The 20944-nt window shown below is 42.7% G+C and overlaps 1 protein-coding gene across 2 annotated transcripts in view; it reads right to left on the reverse strand.

The window, feature by feature from the left end:
• The window catches only part of cabp1a (calcium binding protein 1a), a 149521-nt gene that overhangs the window by 26327 nt on the left and 102250 nt on the right, over positions 1–20944 (reverse strand). For both annotated transcript variants that reach the window (XM_069932968.1, XM_069932967.1), the window contains exons 2-5: positions 14147–14177; positions 7717–7860; positions 4681–4790; positions 1075–1222 (exon numbers count right to left, since the gene is read on the reverse strand). In XM_069932968.1, coding sequence (XP_069789069.1) covers positions 1075–1222; positions 4681–4790; positions 7717–7860; positions 14147–14177 — 433 coding nt within the window. The remainder of the gene's footprint in view (positions 1–1074; positions 1223–4680; positions 4791–7716; positions 7861–14146; positions 14178–20944) is intronic.

A 20944-nucleotide genomic window follows, 5' to 3' on the forward strand; every position in this document is an offset into this window, starting at 1 on the left:
TACAGTTATGACGTTCAAAGACATTTCGATGGATATACAGATAAGACATGGACGTGGACCAAATGGGACTAGCTCAGAATGCCAACTTGATCAGCATGGATGAATTGGGTTGAAGGGCCTGTGTGCACTAGATGACTGTATGTATCTAAGCATTGGACCTGGTGAGAAAGTGATCACCTTCAGACCTTCAGTCTCGCCAAAACCCTCCAGGACTCCTTCAGAGACAAATGCACCCCCCGCCTCCTAGCATTCAGCCACTCGTGAATCATCTTTCAAGTCTGGCCATTTTCCACCTTCAGTGGTGATGAAGCTGTCAGAGCGAGCAACCACTTGGGTTTGAAACTCAGGCTGATCTTCGAAGGAGATGGAGAGTCACGGGGGCTCATGTGGCATAATTCAGGAGTTCAACATTGAAGTCAGTTTCATTCCACAAACACTCAGCCAGTCAACAGACACTTCTGCTCCCAACTTACTCACCAAGTGTCAGTGTGTGAGCTTGTTCGCTAAAATTAAAATAAACAAATCAGTGCAGCATTTCAACTCCAGTATGGCTGAGAGTTTTGTTCACAGCAGGTCAAGTATGGGGCTGAGGTGCCAAAAATCTAATTTCAATCTCTCCTTTCAAGAGTTGAGATGAATATTCCTCAAACACCAGCATTCATGTTATACCACTCCAAATATAAGCAAACCAACATGTGTAATTAAGACTTCTATGACATCTATTAATAAAAGTGAATTAAAATAGCCTAGATTCAGCATCAGATCATGTTGAATTGAAACAAAACCTTGCATTTGAACTTTTTTTTTCTCATGTTATGTCCCCAAGGCACAGAAGGTGAAGTAGTGGGAGAGGCACTAATCAGTGGGGAGTGGATTAGCCATGTACAGAATAGACCACCTATGGGTCAGCCTGGGACATGGTTGGGGGGCAGGTGGGGGCTGGGGAGAAACGAACATTGGACTGGCACTAGATGTTGGCTTCAATCCAGTTTTATCTCCCATTCTGCCCCAGTACATGCGTTGTGCTGTGGTCATAAAGCTCCGTCTCACTGGGTTGATCAGGCTGGTTCTTACCTTCAAAGTCAACTCGTCCGTCACCATTCAAATCCACGTCCTTCAGTATTTCTTCAATGTCCCGGTGCCCAATCTGTTGTCCGAGTAATTTCTTCATGGCTTCACGGAGCTCCGTTGTGCTAATCTCCCCGTCTCCATTGGTGTCAAACTGTGTTTAAGGAATCGGACTCAGTTTGTAGTGGAGTTAAACAAACCATGAAGCACAGAATATGCCTTCCTGCCAGGCTTATGCATCACCCAACCCTCCAATCCATTCTTCCTCAATGACCAGCCACTTCTCCCCATGTGCATTCAGTGACCATTTCAATACCTTTGTACTTTTTGCCTCAACATTCCCCATCATCCAAGATCTCAACCACATTACCAGCTTTCTTTTATGCAGCCACTTCAACACATCACTCCAAGCATGCATTTCTTGCTTGCTTGCTCTCTGCACGGTTCCTCTGCTGGTAGCACACTTGGTGGTCACAAGACCCTGAGTTCAACTCCTGAACTGCACAAAATAACTGGCTCCCCTGTGCTGAGGAAGTCCCACATTGTTGGGAGATGTCTTTCATTGTACTTCTGTGTGGCCTCAATACCAGGATTATTTAACTACTACCATCAAGATGGAGGTAGAGGAGAATCCAAATCAAGACTGCCAGTCTGGGAAAATGCTTCTTCCTAAAGGCTATTAGATTTATGTACAGTGTCCGGTCACTGAGTAAATCATCCCAAAATATTTATATATATTAATTTTAAATTCTATTTCTAAATATGATTATCATGTGCTGTGCATTGTGTGCGGGCACTGCTGTCTAGCAAAAGACTGTTTAGTCTGATTGTACATCTACAATCCGATGATAATAAACTTGAATTTATCGCTCAATCTACAACAATCTGGTCATCATCACACTTCTAGGTATGGGAACTAGTCATGAGTAAACTTTCTGCCATCTTTCTGACATAAGCATCCTGTCATCAGTTAGTACTTTGGGACGTGTGGAGGTCTTGAGATTCGCTGCACAATATCAGCTATTTTCTTGAACTTTCAGCACCCTTCTTTCCAACCCTGCATGACGTTACTTCTTTTATCTCTGTGTCCTTCCCCATCCACTCTATCACCGGAGATATCTCTGTCAGACTCAGCCAGTACTCTGGTCTTGGTACTTGGCGATTGCTGGCAGAGCGAGCAGTGGCTTGGGTTCAGTTCTGACCTTCAGTGTCATGGTATCTAGGTGTGGAGTTTGCATGTTGTCCCTATGATTGCGTGGGTATCCTCCGGGAGCTCTGATTTCCTGCTACATTGTAATGACCTGTGAGCTTGGGAGGTTAAATGGTCACTTTAAATTGCTCCTCCCCTTTGCATGTGAATGGTGGAGTCTGGGGAGTTGATGGCAAAGTGAAGAGATCACTGGGATTAACGTAAATAGGTTTGACGATGGTTGATGGACTTGATGAACCTCGGCATCTCCCTCCCCCCCATATGATCTACTGGGATTGTTATCTGAAGAGGGCAAGCAAAATCTTTGAGGACTCCTTCCACCCTGCCCACAGCATCTTTCAGCTGCTCCTGTCAGGGAAGAGATACGGAGTATTGTAAGGTAAAACATCATGAGATGGGAATGTGTAAGGAGTTACCCTGTACAGGGCTGTAACAAGATGTGAATGCATCCTTGTACTTACAAGATAAGAGAGACATTGATGGATTGAGAGGCAGGAAGCTAGCAGGGAAAGGATAGCAACAGTTTTAGTCATTGGACAAGTAATGATATGATGATGTTCTAAGCATGTATCCAAGGGTATAAAAAATCACCATTTTGCTGATAACGGCAGAATGCATTCTCCGACTAACATTGTTAGTCGCAAGTGTTACAATCCGGTAATAAAGAACAAAGAACCCTGATTTCGACTCAGTCTGGTGTTTGTCTCACTCATTCATGAACAAAGCAGACCTAACAGTATCAGAGCTAGCACCACCAGGCTGAGGAACAGCTTCTTCCCCCAGGCAGTGAGAATGCTGAACCACCAAAGAAACTGCTCACACTAACAATCTGAGACTCATATTTACAAAACAATCTTTTTTAATTTATTTGTATACTTGTCCTGTGCATGTATTATTTGTCTGCATGTGTGTTGTCTGGTTGTCTGTCTGTGTGCTTTGCATGGGAGAACGCTATTTCGTCAGGTTGTACTTGTGCAATCTGATGACAATAAATGGAACACAGGAAGTAGGAACAGGAGTAGGCCAAAAATGGCCCATCGAGCCTGCTCCACCATTCAATAAGATTGTGGCTGATCTAATTGATGACCTAACTCCACCTACCTGCCTTCTCCCCATATCCCCTAATTCCTCTATCATGTAAAAATTTATCTAACCGAATTTTAAATATGTTTAATGAGGCAGCCTCAACCACTTCCCTGGATAGAGAATTCCAAACATTCACTACTCTCTGGGAAAAACTATTTTTCCTCATCTCTGTGATTCGATTTAATCTGTTTATGTGCTGTAACTCCATGATATTGTTGGTTGTCCGCTCAGCGGTCTAGGCTACAAGCCTTGGAATTTCCTCTCTGGGGGTCTTTGCACTTCTCCCCCCTTTAACTCCATCCTCATTCATTCCAGTGTCAGGCTTTGCATGCAAGTATGAGCTAAAGATAGAGAGAGCTAGCAAACCTTTTGCAGAAGAAGGGTGGACTCTCCCTCACACCTTTCATACGTGTTCTCTCTATTCTGTCGGCACTAGGAATCCTGGCCAAGATTTTCCCCTCATAGTCAGCATCCACTATCTTCCATCTGACCCTGGTATGCCCAGGTAATTCAAACTGGGCTAAGAACTCAACCTGGCAAGTGCGGCCCAGTCCACTTTGAATAGTTACCAAGGTTGAAATGCTCAATTCATGCACCTCCTGCTCTTTGTGTGCACAGTTTCCCATTTCATAAAATGAGGAAAAGTCTTTTCAGCTTATTGAAAACAGACACCTTAGCATCTCACTGCTGCCATCCTGGTGAGCCAATGTGTTTTGAACTGCTTAGTATTAATGTTTACAACATTAGAGACAAGAACTAGAGGTCATGGGTTAAAGTGAAATGTTTAAAGGGAACATTAGGGTGAACTTCTTCACACAGAGAGTAATGAGAGTGTGGAACAAGTTGCCAGCTGAAGTAGTGAATGTGGGTATTTAATTAAAATTTGGATAGGTACATGGATGAGAGGGGTATGGAGGGCTATGGTCTGGGTTCAGTTCAAAGGGTCGAGACAGAATAATAGATCAGCAGATTAGATGGGCCAAAGGCCCTGTTTCTGTGCTGTAGTATTCTATAGTCTATAATGTAGAAATGTTAAAGTCATCCAGAAATGACACACACCAAACCATCATTTAGCCCAATTGCCTTTGTTGCTTCAATGTTATATCTAATCTACTGGATAACCTTTTTTATTCCCAGTAGGTGAGAATGTGAAACTAAACCAGGTCTTGACATTTACATGGGGTTCATTTGATTTCATGGCAGATTTCAGGGAGCTGGGAAGGGGTTTGCCCTGATTTTGAGGTTATTGCAGGAGATTGGAGAAAGCCCAGTGGAAATGCTGGCCATGCTTTCGAACAGTAGTTCAAACAGGTCACCTCCTTGAATGCATCCCGTAACTCTTTCACTCCGATCATGTCAGCTGTTTCCGCCAAAAGCTTGGGTCCCATCAATTCCAAAAAGTCATCAAAATCGACGTGGCCTCCCACTGAGAGTAAAACACAGAGACGAGAGACTGGGTGAGTTCATCTGACAGCATCCTTGCCAATGCATTTATTCTGAGAATGCTCAAACAATCCAGCACCGTCTATAAGGAGTTTGTACATTCTGTGTCTGCGTGGGTTTCCTCTGGGTACTCCGGTTTCCTCCCACCATACAAAATGTACGGGGTTGTAGATCACTTGGGTGTAATTGGGCAGCATGGGGTCATGGGCCAGAAGGGCCTGTTACCGTGTTGTTTGTTTAAATTTAAATTAAATAAAAAATTTAAACAAGACTGGGCCCAAACATAATTTTGCAGACTTTAGTGATCAAATGGATATGATGTCATTGGAGGTTATTCCATCAGCTATTTTAATGAAGGTGACAATCTGTTTCAACAGGATATTTGGAACAGATTATTCCACCGACACATCAATCCATCATTAACCAACATCCACCATAAATTCTAAGGATCACTTTCATCCTTTTCATTCACTCCCTGCTCTGGGTGGCCAGAAGCACAACAGATAATATGGATTTATAACAATATTTTAAACCGAATGGAGTTAACAATATCAATGTTGCACCAATTAAAAGTGAGTCTGGGAGTTGGTCATTAAAAAAGAGATGGGAAATAAATTAAACAGGCATTTTGCCTCAGTCTTCACCATAGATGATACATGTATATAAGCAAATGTAAGATGGAAATTGGAAGAAAGGGAAGAACTTGGAAAAAAAATTATAATCTATATGGTACAGGCAAAATAGGAGATGCAGTCCAACAAGTTGCCAGGTTCTGATGGATTTCATCCTAAAAAATGTGGCTTCTGAGATAGTTTATACATTGGTTTTAATTTTCCAAAATTTCCTAGATTTGAGACTAGAAAATAGTGAACATAATCCCTTTATTCAAAAAAGGAGCGACAGAAAGCAGGAAACCACAGGCCAGTTAACCCAACAATGTCAATGAGAAAACATTTAATGATGTTGCAGCAATGCGCTCGGACACTCCAAAGTAATCAGAGCAGGTCAACATGATTTTGAAAATGGGAAGTCATGACCAATTTATTGGAGTTTTTTCAAGTAGTAACGACGCGTGGATAAAAAGGAGGTACTATTGTTAGATTTCCAGAAGATTATTGTAGAAAATGACAGCTAATTGTGTGAAAGGTAACAGTTGTTAAGGACAGCTGATTGGCTGGTGAACAGGAAGTAAAGAGTAGGCATAAACTGATCCTTGTAGTGAAACACAAAAGTCTGCAGACACTGTGATTGTAGTAAAAATACAGAAATGCTGGAAGAACTCAGTAGATCTTGCAGCATCCATAGTAGGTAAAGATATATTACCGACGTTGCGGGCCTGAGCCCTTTGTCAAGGTATGGAAAAAGCAGGCCAATAGACCAACAGACAAAAGGAGAAGGAGCCAGGAGGGAGGAAAGGTGAGAATTGATAGGGGGATGGGTGGGGCAGGGGGGATTTCTGCAGAGCTGAGGTAAAGGAGCAAGAGGGAAAATGGGAGAGACAGAACTACAGGAAGGAAGACATAGGGGTGTATATCTCCTTTCCCGTAGCTCTCTCTCTCTCTCTATTTCCTTTTCCCTTACCTCAGTTCTGCATTCACAGAGACCACCCCCCACCCTGTCCCTCCTATCAGTTCTCACCTTTCCTCTCTCCTGGACTCTTTTCCATACCTAATTATCACCTTTTGTCTGTTGGTCTGTACTATTCAGCCCTGCTATTTCCATACTTTGAAGCAGAGATCAGGCCCAAAACGCCAATAATACACCTTTACCTCCCACAGATGCTGTAAGACTGGCTGAGTCCCTCCAGTATAAACTGATCTTTATCTGGTTGGCAAGATATCATGAGTGGTGAGGCACAGGGACTGGTACTATTTATATGAATGACTTGGATTAAGGGATCAAAGGTACTAGATTTGGTGATGACACAATCCTAGGAAAGTAAAGTGTGAAGAAGACATGAGATGACCACAGATAGGCTAAGTGAGTGGATGAAGATGTGGCAAATGTGGTAAAGTCTAGAGAAATGGGGTGTCACTTGTACACCATACACAAAATGCCATGAGCATTTTGCTCAATTATATACATGGTCCAGGCAGACAATGCAATCTAACTGTTGTAGATCATCCAATTGGTATAAAAGGGAGATGACCTTGCCTGAATGTGGTCCTTTATCTCTCTCTACATTCAGTGTAACGCATCCTGGAGAGCGGAGAGCAGAAACACAGGACTGGTCCAAAAAGGCATTAAACAGCCAGTTAAAGGAGCTGATGGTGCTTTTAAACTAAAATCGTGCCAACACAGGTCTGAGCCCAAGATGTTGGTGCCTGTGCTCAGCAACAGCCACGAGGGTTTGAGGACTCCGGGGAACAGCAGACCGGCGCGGGGCACCAGAAGGAGAAGCAGAGGAGACGACCCTACAAGACGGTAACCACAGCGACGGGCCAGCGAGGGGCTCAGCGGCTGCCAGACCAACACAGGCCGTGAGTGACCTGCAGTTGGGCAACCTGCATGGGCTACTGGAGACCAACTCATAGAAACCAGGTACCGGAGTCAGAATTCGAGAGGGCACTGAGGGCAAGTAAAGCTCCCAAAGGGCCTCAGTCGTTGATCATTCCTGATCGTGTTGGAGGATTAGATCTGGAGCTCAGGTTGCTGCTGGATTGAACAGGAGTCTGTGTGACTGTAGAGGCTGCAGGAGCTCTGGAGGTGAATCCAAGGACACTTAGTGACTGAAGAGACTGTCTTGCTTCTCTTTCTCTCATACTGTACGGGGTGCTGTGGCGAAACTAATGGCGACTCTTTGTCCGGCTAACGGCAGGCAGAGGGCAATTTTGTGTAATATTACATGTTCTTTATTATCATATGACGATAAAGGAATCTGATTTAGTTGCCACTGGGTGTGAACTTACAGTTCATGTTAATTTGTTGAGAGAGTTCAATCAGCTCCATCTCAGTTGGCATGTATCCCATTGTCCGCATACAGTTGCCCAGATCTTTGCAGCCAATGAAACCATCCTTGTCCTTGTCAAATTCTTTGAATGCATCTCTTAACTCTGTCAATAGAGAACCACAATCAAAAACAACACTTCATTTACGAGTCAAGTCAAAATGCCATGAATGCTGGATGTATGACACCCAATATTGTTTGCCATTGCTTCTTAACTTCAATATAGAACCATCTTCCAAGGTGCTTTTGCAAGATGGTGACTTGGTGAGAGTCCACCCCAATCTAAAAGTGAAGCCATTAGGACAGATGACGGGAAGAGTGAGAGAGAGAGAGAGAAAGAGAGAGAGAGAGAGAGAGAGAGAGAGAGAGGAGATGTTTGGGAAATTCAGAACTTAGGGCATTCCAAGGTGCAGGAGTAAGCGCTGAGGGGCATACTGAAACTCAGTACCAAGGCACCAATGGAAAGGATCACAGATTAGGGGCCTGTTGCCACAGAACACTATAACAGCCTCCCAAATGCTTGTGCATGGTGCAGAGGAAACAGGTGGTGTTGACGCATTTTTAAAAAATCCATCGATTTGATATTATGTGGAGAAAGACGAGTTACAACTGTATTTATTGGATATATATTGGGAAGAAAATATATTTTTGAAACTTAAAAAATGTCTATCCAAAACTGGTCTTCTTCAACAAACAGTTGACCATGTGCTGCAAAGGACCAGGACTTTGTGTTGAGGTATTTGTTGAAGCTGAGCGCAGCCCATGCAAGGCCTCTCTCGGGAAGGGCCACAAATCAGGACCCTCCTGCCACTGGATACAGATGAGATGAGATCTGTGTAAAAACCTTGTAAGTAATTTGCTCATGAACTATATATAACATTAATGTTAAATCGGTTAAGAAATGGGAGTAACAAGACTAGAGATGAAAATGTTTACTTGAATGCTCTGTATTATCCATGTACAATTTTTTTTTAGGAATAAAGTATATTTTAAAATTTAGTTATAGCCCTAGCTTTGGCCAAAAGGAGACTGGAGAGTGCTCAAGAAACGTTCAGCTTCCCTACTGTTGTTTGGTGTCAAAAGACTTGGATCAGTAAAGCTTCACAAAGGCTTTTTGCATTCCAATAAAAGTCACATTTCTAAGCTGTAAAACCCACTGGAGCTTGTCACAGAGCTCAGTGTGTGCTTGCTTAGCTTGGCCATCATCTGGTGCTGTCTTTTGGAACTTCAACATTTCAAGTCCCTGAGCCAGTCCTTTCATCAGGTGGTGTTACATCTCTGAAACTGGGGGGATTGTAATTAATTTTGATTTAATATACTTGACTCTTTGTGACTCAGGGATACATTCCATTTGTTGTAGTGGTACCCAGCCCTTGGTCTTTGATAACACCTTGCTCATCCTCAGGTTGCTCCACACCACATTAACGGACAGTTTCTTTCCCACCAGTAGACTTCAGAATGGACCTCACACTAGTTGAATAATGTTGCCTTTGCTCTGTTCTCACTGATCTCTCTCTCCCACAACTCTGCCCTGTGTTTTTAATTGATATACTATGTATGGTTTGACCAGCTGGATTACTCGCAAAATAAACGTTCTCATTGTACCTTGGCACACATGACAGTAAATATGAAATATCAGTGATTTTCTTGCAGATGTTTTTTTACTTTGCATATTTAATTTATTCACAGTATATACAGTATGGACAATAAATTCTCGATGGAAGTAAATAATATTAATTATTAATAGTTATCTTTCCAAAATGAACATCAGTAACCAGCAGCAAGAGTTGGAGATTTCGGCTGGAGGTTTTGAACTCGAGTATGCGATTCAGGGCGAATCACTGAAATCTCCACAGATACCCCCTCTTCCAAAACTATATTGAAATGGTGCAAAACATGGAGGGATCAAGAATAAATGATGAATAAACAATATAAATGAAGGGTCCCAGGAGAAGGCGCCCTTTACTGAAATGTCATGGTGTCCAGGTGGCGGGTAAAATGGAGGAAGATTAAAGAGCTTTAGTGGTTGGAGTGTGTGTGGGGAAGGGAGATATGGGTGATATTAGATGGCTGCACCTCCCTGCAGCACAACCATTTATGTTTTGACCTGCCTCATGTGTTGTCTGTCCATTGACATCACTCAAGATGTCACCCTGAGTAACGTACTTCAGCCTCAATTGTTGCCAATGTAATCAATTTCCTGAATTTCCCACACCTGAAGCATCTGTGACTACGTGTACCCAATTATTGGTAAACTATGGGCAGTAAACTCACAGCAATTTGTCAAACCAGTTTCATCCAGTGTAGCAGACTGGAAGGATTTTCAAACGATTAGATTAGAGCTTGGCTCCTGAACCATTATTAATGGAACTAAGAATCACTGAATCACTAATTTCCATAGCACTAAGATGTCGAAAAACATTTTTTTTTTGCACACTCAGCTCCTCTTGTAAAAGCTACAAGGGATATAATCTTCTGGAACTCTTAGAAAACGGGAAGCTTCATTATAATCTGAATAATCAATATTCAATAATGTAGTAACTATAACACGCACGCACGCACGCACGCACACACACACACACACACACACACACACACACACACACACACACACACACACACACACACACACACACACACACACACACACAGAGTATAATGTAATATAACTTTCAGATTTCACTTCATATTAACGGACTAATACCATAAAAGAAACAAGTTACTTATTTTTTGAAAGATTTCTCATAATTCTGATCTGAAGAATTAATTACGTTTGTGACTTATTCAGTAAAATGTGTGTTGATGAAATCAGGTTCAATAATAACCTTGAAAGGTTCAGTGGATAAAAACATGGTAAAAGACAAGGAATGCAGGGCAAGGTGAGAGATGAAGAGGAACGGGACTCTTTCTGGCAAGGTGGTCCAATGCTGTGCTGATTCAGTGATATTGATTAGTGAATAAAAATGCCGACCCTTATTCCTGAATAATAATGATCTACTGCAGCCATTCTCAACCTTGTTTTGACTTTGGGCCCTTAGGATTCTCCTCAAAGTTTATGGGCCCCTTTCCCCGTAAAGGGTGGCACGGTTGGTGCAACACTGTTACAGTGCCAGCGATCAGGACTGGGATTTGAATCCCACGCTGTCTGTGAGGAGTTTGTATGATCTCCCTGTGCCTGTGTGGGGTTTCATCCAGGGCTCCGGCTTCCTCCCACTGTTTAAAATGTACCGGGGGTGTAGGTTAATTGGGTGGCATGGACTTGAGGGTTGAAATGGCCTGTTACCATGCTGTATGTCTAAATTTAAATTTAAAATGCAAGTCAAGTTTAGTTGGTTTCTTCCGTATTTCTCTCCCACCAACTGCATAAAACACATTATTTCAGTCTATGACCCCCCCCCCCCTTAAATGTGCTGTTCCCCCAGGGGCCCCCATTGAGAATGGCTGATCTCATGAGACAGTGATCCATGAGGTGTGCTGGAATGGCTAAAAAGGGAATTTTCCGTTTTGGAAACAAATTTCTAATTCAAAAATTCACCATTTTATCACATTCAAACAGTTTGAGTGAGGGAGGGGGAAAATATAATTATTACTTCTAGAGACACGAATTCAAAGGTCTTGTTTTAGAACAGAACAATACAGTCTCAGGACAGGCTCTTGAGCCCATCATGTCTATGCCAACCATGATATCAATTTAAATTAATGACATCTCCTGTACGTGTTCTGTGTTTCTCCATTCCCTTCCTGTTCATGTGCCGCTGAAACATTGCTATCATATCCACTTTCACCTCCTCTGCTGGCAGCAGTTCCACTCTCCATGAGAAAAATAAATCTTCATACATCTCCTTTAAACATTCCCCCTCACACTTCAAATCTACGCCCTTTTGTATTTGATATCCCCCCCACCCCTTGGAAAAAAGACTCTGGCTACTTGCCCTAACTATGCCTCTCGTCATTTTATAAACTTCTACCAGGACACCCCCTCGGCCTCCAGTGCTCCGGAGAAAAACAACTGCATTTATCCAACCTCTTCTTAAAATTTACTGTCCTTGATCCAGGCAACATTCCGGTGAATATCTTCATCATCCTTCCTATGACCCAGAACTGCATGTAATACTCCAACCGTGGCTTAAGTGAAGGTTTATACAGCTGCCACTGTACACCTAATAACCCAACACGTGAAAACAAGTGTGCAGTAAACCACCCCATTCATCTGAGTTGCTACTTTCAGGGAATGAAAGACCTGTATCCAAAGATACTTCTGAACATCAATTCTCCTCAGGGCATTGCCCTTGCATTCAATTTCCAAAGTCGCAATATCTCACAACTGTCTAGATTAATCACCACCTGCCATTTCTCTGCTCGTATTTCCATATGATCGATATCCTGGTGACTCTTTTGGCAACTAGCATCACTGGTATAAAGGTAGGTGGAAGAACATGCAATGTTGAGGAAATAGGGAGGCTGCAGAAGGACGCAGGGAGATTGAGAAGTAGCAAATGAAATACATTGCTGGAAAGTGTACGGTAGGGGGGAAAAAATGAATGGGCAGACTATTTTTTTTAAAAGGGGAGAAAATTGAAAACACCCAGATGCAAAGGGTCCTGGGAATCCTCGAGCATGACAGCCTGAAGGTAAACTTGCAGATTGAATCAGTGGTGAGGAAGGTAAATGCAATACTGGCATTCATTTCAAGAGGAATGGAAAGCAAGAGAAGGGATGTGATGATGAGGCTTTATAAGGCACAGGTGAAACCTCACTTGAAGGACTGCGAGTAGTTTTGGGCTTCTCATTTACGAAAGGAGAGGGTTCAGAGGAGGTTCCAAAAGATGATTCCTGGAATGAAAGGGTTATCATACGAGGAACGTTTGACAGCTCGTGGCCTGCATTCCTTGGAATTTAGGAGAATGAGGGAGGGATCTCACTGAAATATTTTGAATGTTAAAAGGCATGGACGGAGTAGATGTAGAAAGGTGGTTTCCCATGGTGGGAGATTCTAGGATAAGAGGGTACAACTTCAGGACTGAAGGGCATCTGCATAGAACAGAGATGGAATAATTTCTTTAGCCAGGGGATGATAAATCTGTGGAATTTGTGGCCACAGGTGGTTCTGGAGGCCACGTCATTGTGAGCATTTGAGGCAGAAATTGATAGGTTCTTGATTAGTCAGGGCATCAAAAGGTTATGGGGAGAAGGCCAGGCACTGGGACTGAGTGGGAAAATGGATCAGCTCATGATTAAATGGTAGGGTAGACTCGATTGGCTGAGTGGCCTATTTCTTATGGTCTATCTACATCTCCACCAAATTTTGTGTCATCTGAAAATGTATTAATCAGCCCACCTACATTTTGTCCAAATCATTTATATACAAAAATCACAAACAAGAAAGGACCCAGCATTGATCCTTGTAGAAATTCAATGGTCAAAGTCATCTGTCAGAACCTGTCCACCACTACCCTCTACCTTCTATAACCATGTAATTTTGAATTAAATTACCGAGTCAGCATGGATTCCATGTGTCTTAATCTTTTGAATCAGTCTACCATGAGGGGTCCTAAAGTCCATGTGTACAAATTCCACTGCCCCACCCTCATTAATCATCTTCTTTGTCATCTCCTTCAAAAACTCAATCAAGTCCGTAAGATATGACCACACAAAGCAATGTTGACTGTTCCTAATAAGTTCTGCTTATTCTGTTGCGAGTCAATCCTATCCCTAGAAATCTTCTCCAATAAAGTTTACAAATTGCTGGAGTTGCCCTACTTAAACAAAGGAATATGTTAGCTATTCTCAAGTCCTGTGGCTAAAGAGGTTACAAAAATCTCTACAAAGGCACCAATGATATCCTCTTTATCTCTCTCAGTCCAGGATGGATTTCATCAGATTCTGGGCGCTTAGGTACCTCAATATTGGTCAAGAGGACCAACACCTCCTCCTTCATACCAATATTTCTGAGAATATCAGCACATCCTTCTCTATCTCACTATCCTCCATGTCTTTCTCCTTGGTGAATACTGATACAAAATACTTATTTCATTTTCCCCCTTTCCTCTGGCTCAAGGAACAAGTTCCCTCCTTTGTTTTTGAGAGGCCCCACTCTCTCTAACTAGCCTTTGCTTTTAATGTATGTATTAAAAAGTTCTGCCATTTTCCTCATCAAGGATATTTTGTGATCCCTTTTAGCCCTCCTGACTTTTCCCCACCCCCCCCACCCCAGTTTAAGTTAATTCCTGCTTCCTTATATTCATCAATTATGTGGCACTTGGAATCAACACTTGAGAAGAAATATCCACTGAGAGTTCAGTTTGCTTTTTTGAAAAAAAACTGCATATTTTGTCCAGTTGTAAAGATTTTAATACGTGGTTCAACAATTGAAAATCAAAATAATCACTTACCTTCAATTTCTTCAGCTCCCAGCTCTCTGTCCTAATGGCAAAATAGTTAGATTTAGAAAGTTTTCACCCATGTAAAGAATTACAAATACAATAATATTAAAGCGGATTTTTATTTCTTTACACAACATTACATTTCTTTCAACACGGAGAGGCTATTGAAACGGATTCATTTCGAAGGTGCTAGCATCTCTTTCGATAGATATTGGTAGATGTTGGGTTGCCTCAGTGACATATTTTAGATGGGATGCATCTAATTGAGCCCAAACGATTGAAAATCAATGGAGAATTTCAAATAAAATAGTATTGACCTTCCGGTCCTTTTGGCCATTGAAAGTCAAGCATTGCCTCTTTGTGAAATAGTTCACAATTAGAAATGTGCTTTCAGGGAGCATGCACGAAATGGAGTGAAACCATGATGCTATGGCCCGGTAATGAGCAGCACTCAGCATGTGCACCCTGGTAAAATGCATTTGTGCACCTTGTGGTTTCCTGGAACTTGCTCCTGTGAGCAGCGCTCTCTTCCCGAGAATATTTGCTGCTGGGATTTTCAGTAAAAATAAAAGAGCAGCAGGGCCCACCCACAAAAATGAGAGGGAATAAAAGCTGAAGACTATGAAGTTCTACACCAGCAGAGGCGAACTGAAATGCAAATCCAGTATAACAGCATGGTTCGCAGTCATACAGCGTGGAAACAGGCCCTTTGGCCCAACTTGCCCATGCCGACCAAAACGTCCCAGCCACCCGTATCTCTCCAGACCCATCCTATCTGTACATCCATTCAATTTTATCTGAAATAGTACCTGCCTCAGCAGCCCATTCCATACACTTACCATCCTTTGCATTAAAAAAGTACACTTCAGGTTCCTGTTAAATCTCTCCCCACTCACTTATGTTCTCTGGTTAATGGTGCCCCTACTCTGAGAAAAGGACTGCCCTCACCTGAGCTATATTTTGTACGTCCCTAAGAGATCATCCCCTCACCCTCCTGCCCTCCAAGGAATAAAGCCCTAGCCTGCTCACTCCGCCCCCCCCCCCCCCACCAAACACCTCGTAAAGGGATACAGAATGAGCCACCGAACACCCATTTTACACTCATCATGCCCGAACCAATTTTATTCTTTTCATATACCCATCAACCACTCCCCTCCCCCCCCCAACTCTTTCAGTCACCTGTTAACTCAGCAACATGGACATTTCTGGGAAGGGGAAGGAAACTGGAGCACCTGAGACACACCCACGTGGTCACAGGCAGACCGTGCATATCCCACACTACCAGCAACCGAGATCAGGACTGAAAGCTGGTCACTAACGTTCTGAGGCGGCAGTTCTACTGACAACAGCCCAGCGGCATCCCAGAAGAGAAAACTGGCAAGAATACTCAGCAGATCAGGAAGTGTCTGTGGAAACAGAACTAGAGTTAACCAACCCAAAATATGAAATCTGCTTCTTTCCTCAAAAGGAGCTGACCAATCTTATTTTTTAGCCACTAATTTGATTTTCAAGCACCTGCTGTGTATTTTATTTGTGTATGGGGAAAACCTGATTTCTTGCTACCTTGTTTTGACATGTTTAAGTACAGTATTATTTCCCTACAGTAATCAAAGCCATGCAGAGACCTGACATTCAAAAATATGACAAAATTGAATGTCAGCTACAACTTCCACAGTGGCAAGGGGTCAACAGATGCTTCATCTAAAATATGGGCCCCATTCCCAGTGCCTCATGCACTGTCAAACCCAAACCACCTGTAAATTGGAGGAACAACATCTAATTTTCCATTTGGGCTCTCTCCAACCTGACAGCATTAACATCAACCTCTCTGGTTTCTGCCAGCCCACTCCCTGCTCTCCCTCTCTTCCCCTTCCCTCTGCTCTCCCTCAGCTCTCCACCTGCTTCCCTCTCCATTCACAGAGCCAATCCCCCCTCCCCTTGTTTGCAGGTGTGCCCTCCCTCCCTTATCTGCCTGTTACCTCTAGCCTCTGGGACTGTGATCCTCCCCCTGCCACCCCACCCCCAACCATTTTGTTCTGGCATCTGCCCACATTTTGTACACGCATTGAGGAAGGGTTGGCCCGAAACGTTGGTTATGTACTTTTATCTCTGCTAGATAAAGCACACTGTTTGACCTGCTGAATTTATCCAGCATTTTCTTCTTACTTCAATCACGATCCCTGCAGACATCTGTGTTTTACTCCTCTTATGTTTTTATCTCCTCTGCCGTCTACTTGTGTTCCTCAACAGCCCTTGCCCACACAGAAGCGAGACGCAGAACAGCCACGTCAGCATGGGGAAAGCTCACATTTGAAAAGATTTGTACTTATAGTGTCCTTCAACCTCGGGTGGTTACAAAGCACTTTACAGCCAAACTCTGCGGATCATGGTTTCAATACAGTAAACATGGCAGCTAATTTATGAAAAGTAAGCTCCCACAAACAGCACGAGAAAATGACTAAATTGCCAACGTGGGTTGAGGTATACAAGATTAGTCTAGTCCTGAGATCTCAGATTATCGGCCTATTGGAAAGATGGGATCATTGAGGGTACAGCACTCCATCAGTCCTGCTTTGGAATGAACACAAACTTGCTTGAATGTGGACAATGATTCTGAGTACGTGGCTACTTAAAGTGGAAGAAACTGATAGATGTTGCTGTGTTGCTTTAATGTACTTATTCTTTGTGGAAGCAAATGAAAGATGAATTCATTGCCCTTGGGGCCGAACACAGCTGGAGATTAGACAACCTCGAGAATCATGTTGTTTGACCTGTTGAGTTTATCCAGCATTGTGTTTTTACTCCTCTTATGTTTTATCTCCTCTGCTGTCTACTTGTGTTCCTCGACAGCCCTTTAAAACGACAGCCCCAGCCGTTATTGTTACCACAGCATTGCCTTTGCTATTATTGCACGATAATTGCTATCTGCCAGTAGGGTGCTCTGTCAGTATTCTGTCAAAATGTTCCTAAACAACAAAGACATACCTGAGATCACCATCCCTGAGATGGTAAATTCTTCAACATTTAAACCTTGAGTTAATACTTTCTTTAAAATCGACAGCAACACCATGTTAAATAACAATGCAAGGCCGATGCATTAAAGAAGTAAGTTATACAAAACCTGTGCTCTCAACTAACTACTTTCAGTTCTTGTGAAATGAAGCACAGCAACACACTGACCTGCTGAGTTTCTCCAGCATTGTGTTTTAACTTCAACTATGGTGCCTGCAGACCTTTTGTGTTTTATCTCAACACACATCCTGTTGATAAAATAAATGACCACATCCTGCACGACACTTCAATGGCCAGCAATTCAGAAAGATCCAGTGATAATCACCATTTGAGGTATCCCAAAACTCAACTTATAATTAAAAATGTAACTACAACTTAGCAGCAAGATTTTAAACTCAGCTAATTCATCAACTCTAGTGACCACCTTCATGTTCGGCTCAGTCAAGACCAGGTATCATCGAGGGTGACACAGTTAGCCAACGTCAGCAACCCTGGTTCAAATCCAGCATTGTCCGAACAGCGTTTGTCTGCGTGGGTTTCCTCTGGGTGCTCTGGTTTCCTCCCACCCTCCAGAAATGGGGGTGTTTGGTTAATTGGTCACAAGGGTGTATTTGGGCAACACAGGCTTGTGGGCCGGAAGGGCCTGCTCTCGTGTGGTGTCTTTAAATTAAACAATTTTTTGAGATTTACCTTCACATTCAGCTCATATATCAAGTTTAGTGATTGAACATTGTACAATCATTAATGATCATCCCCACATCTGACCTTCTGATGAAAAGTCATTAATGTGGAAGCAGAAGATGGTGGGGCCTTGGACCATGCTCTAAGGATCTTCTGCAGTAATGCCCTGGGGAAGGAATAATTGTCCCTCGCCAACCATTCCTGCTGCCTTTATCTGAAACATTGGTGTGTTTTCCCCTTGATCTCCACTGATTTAAGTTTTACCAGGTGCTGCCTTGACATCAAGATCACTCAGTCTCACCTCATCTCTGTTATCCAATTCTGACCCATCTACAAAGTGCTCCTGGTGAAACCCAAATTTACAAACTCTCCCCAACTCCTCCTACCCGGGATACAACCCCTTCCTCCTGGTACAACTTGATTCCATCTCACCATCTTGTGCTTGGACAGCAGAGAGAGCCGTATAGTCTATACTGTGGTCCATAACCGATAGCTGAGTGCAACTGAGTGGCACTTGGAATCAAAGGTGCTGTAGTTTTTCATCGGCCTCATGGAGGTGGCGGCTAAAGAATGCCAATGGCTTCCATTGTCCATTGACATACTGCTGCAGAGGGCCCCCTGTAGGTGCATCAGACACATCTGTCAAAAGGGCAGTGGCTGCATTTAGCTAATAGTTCCTTTGTCTTTATGAAAGTATTTTGACTTTCATCTATTCACTGAATAAATTTGGCATCACCAGACAGCAGATTGAACAGAGGCTTCATAACGTGAGCTGCTGCTGGAAGGAATCGATAAAAATTAACCATGTCCAAGAACTCTTGCAGACCTTTGACAGTGGTTGGTCTGGAATATTCAGTAATGGCATCGATCTTTGAAGGCAGCAGAACCACGCCCTTGTCGGTGATTGTATGCCTCAGGAAAAACATTTATCTGGATTGATGGTCAGTCTAAATTCTCACAGACATTTAAAGAGTGTACGCGGATGTTCCATGTGCCCCTCTTTAGTTTTGCTGGTGACTAATTTGTTGTTGAGATAAATGAAGTATGCGGGAACTATTGAATAGGGGTAGGATAACTGTACGGAAACCGGTTGGTGGAAAAACACTAACCTCCGACCCTGTGAACACCAAAAGTTTACGTTGGGATAAATGATTCCAAATATATAGAAGGCTTGTAGATTTTAGGCCAACCGTCGCAGCCATTAACGATGGTCGGCCAGGGCATTTCCCAAGCACCTATGTGCATTGACTCCCCAACACCGATGGTAAAAACACCAGGTGGAAGTGTCGACAGGCTGTCTGCCTGACGAGACATTGCCTCGTTATAGGAGCTGGTGTGATGAGAGCGTTGGCTTGGGAAGTAGTGTCAACAAGGAGGTGCTGGGTGTGGACAGCTGTGTCACAGTAACATTATCCAAAGACCTTTTGGTGTGTATTTTTGCCAGCCAAAGGATATCTGCCTCTGCAGCAACTGCCCTGGGGTCTTCAAAAGAACTCTGCGATAATAAGAGTCTAATGTCTTCTGGCATCCTCTGCAGGAAGAGCTGTTCGAATAACATATCTGGCCGTTGGCTGGATGCCAGGCACAGCATGTCGTCCATTAGTTTAGATGGGGCGTGGTCACCCAACTCCTCCATGGCGGCCCTCTCTCTGCGGGACATGCCGTAAATCCACAGCAGGAGTGCTTATAGAGTGTCATATTTGTGGTCTCCAGGCTCTGGTGGATCGTGCAGGATGTCACCGACTCACTTGGCAGTGGCTTAGTCCAAGGCACTGGTGAGGTGATAATAGCGAGTTGCATCCACCTCGATCTTCCTGAGATGAAATCGTGCCTCAGCCTGTTTAAACCACAGCTCTGGTTCCGCTGTCCAGAAGGGCGGTAGCTTAACAGCAACAGCTGCAGTATCCACTTGACCCAAAATCTCATTTTGGACCCATCAGGGTCACCATTTGTAGCCACTGAAAACGTAGTGGTGGCTGATGAACACGAAATAATGACACACACAGTTGCAGGTAAATCAGAACTCATTTAGTTGAGTCACGCGCATATTCTTTTAAAACACTGAACCATGAGCGCCATGTCATGACACCTGCGCTGGTTCGCTAGACTTCTGGGAGTTGTAGTCTATCAGTGGCGCTGCTACAATATACATATTACAAATTAATTTGTAATATGTATATTGTATTATTTGCAATATATTATGTATAATTAAAATCATACATAATTGCTGATTAAACATTATTCCTTAAAAAAAAATTCTGGATAGAAACCAAATGAGTTACAATAAAGTAAACCTTGGTGATAACACAGTGTAATATCTGTCTAATGTGATAATATGATCTAAAACAGTGGTTCCCAACCTTTTACTTTCCACTCACATACCACTTGAAGTGTTCCCTATGCCATAGGTGTTCTGTGATTAGTAAGTGATTGCTTAAGGTGGTGTGTGAGTGGGAAGGGAAGGTTGAGAATCACTGCTCTAAATCCAATTGTTACTGAAATATTTTGCTTGAGAAAAATTGTCATTGGCCCATTTCCTTTGGAGTAATGAAACCCTGCACATAACGAGTCAATTTGGAATGATTAAAACAGTGGTTTTCAAACTTTTTCTTTCCATCCACATACCACCTTAAGTAAACCCTTATTAATCACAGAACACTTATGGCATAGGGAATACTTAAAGTGGTATGTGAGTGGAAAGTAAAAAGTTGGGAACCACTGATCTAAAACAACCATAATTAAACACATTTTAATTGATTAATCTAAAAATAAAGGAATAAAAAGAAAAAACGAAAACCTAAAACTATATCTAATCCAACCCCCTCCCTCTAATCAACGTTAACATCAAAAAGAAGTAAGGATACGAATCGAGTAGCAACCTTCAGAAACCAGACAGAGAATCACTGGAGTATCCAAATTACTTCATGATAGAATTCTATGATTGCGCCCCACATCATTTGATATTGAAACTTTCCATCTATAATGTTGTATCTAATTTTCTCCAATTTAAAATATTATATTACATCATGTAACCCCTGTGCATGAGTTAGTGAAGATTCATCTTTCCATTTCATTAAAATTGCTCGTCTGGCTATCAACGTGCTACAAGCTAAA

Source organism: Narcine bancroftii, chromosome 4 (genome assembly GCF_036971445.1).
Source record: "Narcine bancroftii isolate sNarBan1 chromosome 4, sNarBan1.hap1, whole genome shotgun sequence".
Classification (NCBI taxonomy): domain Eukaryota; kingdom Metazoa; phylum Chordata; class Chondrichthyes; order Torpediniformes; family Narcinidae; genus Narcine; species Narcine bancroftii.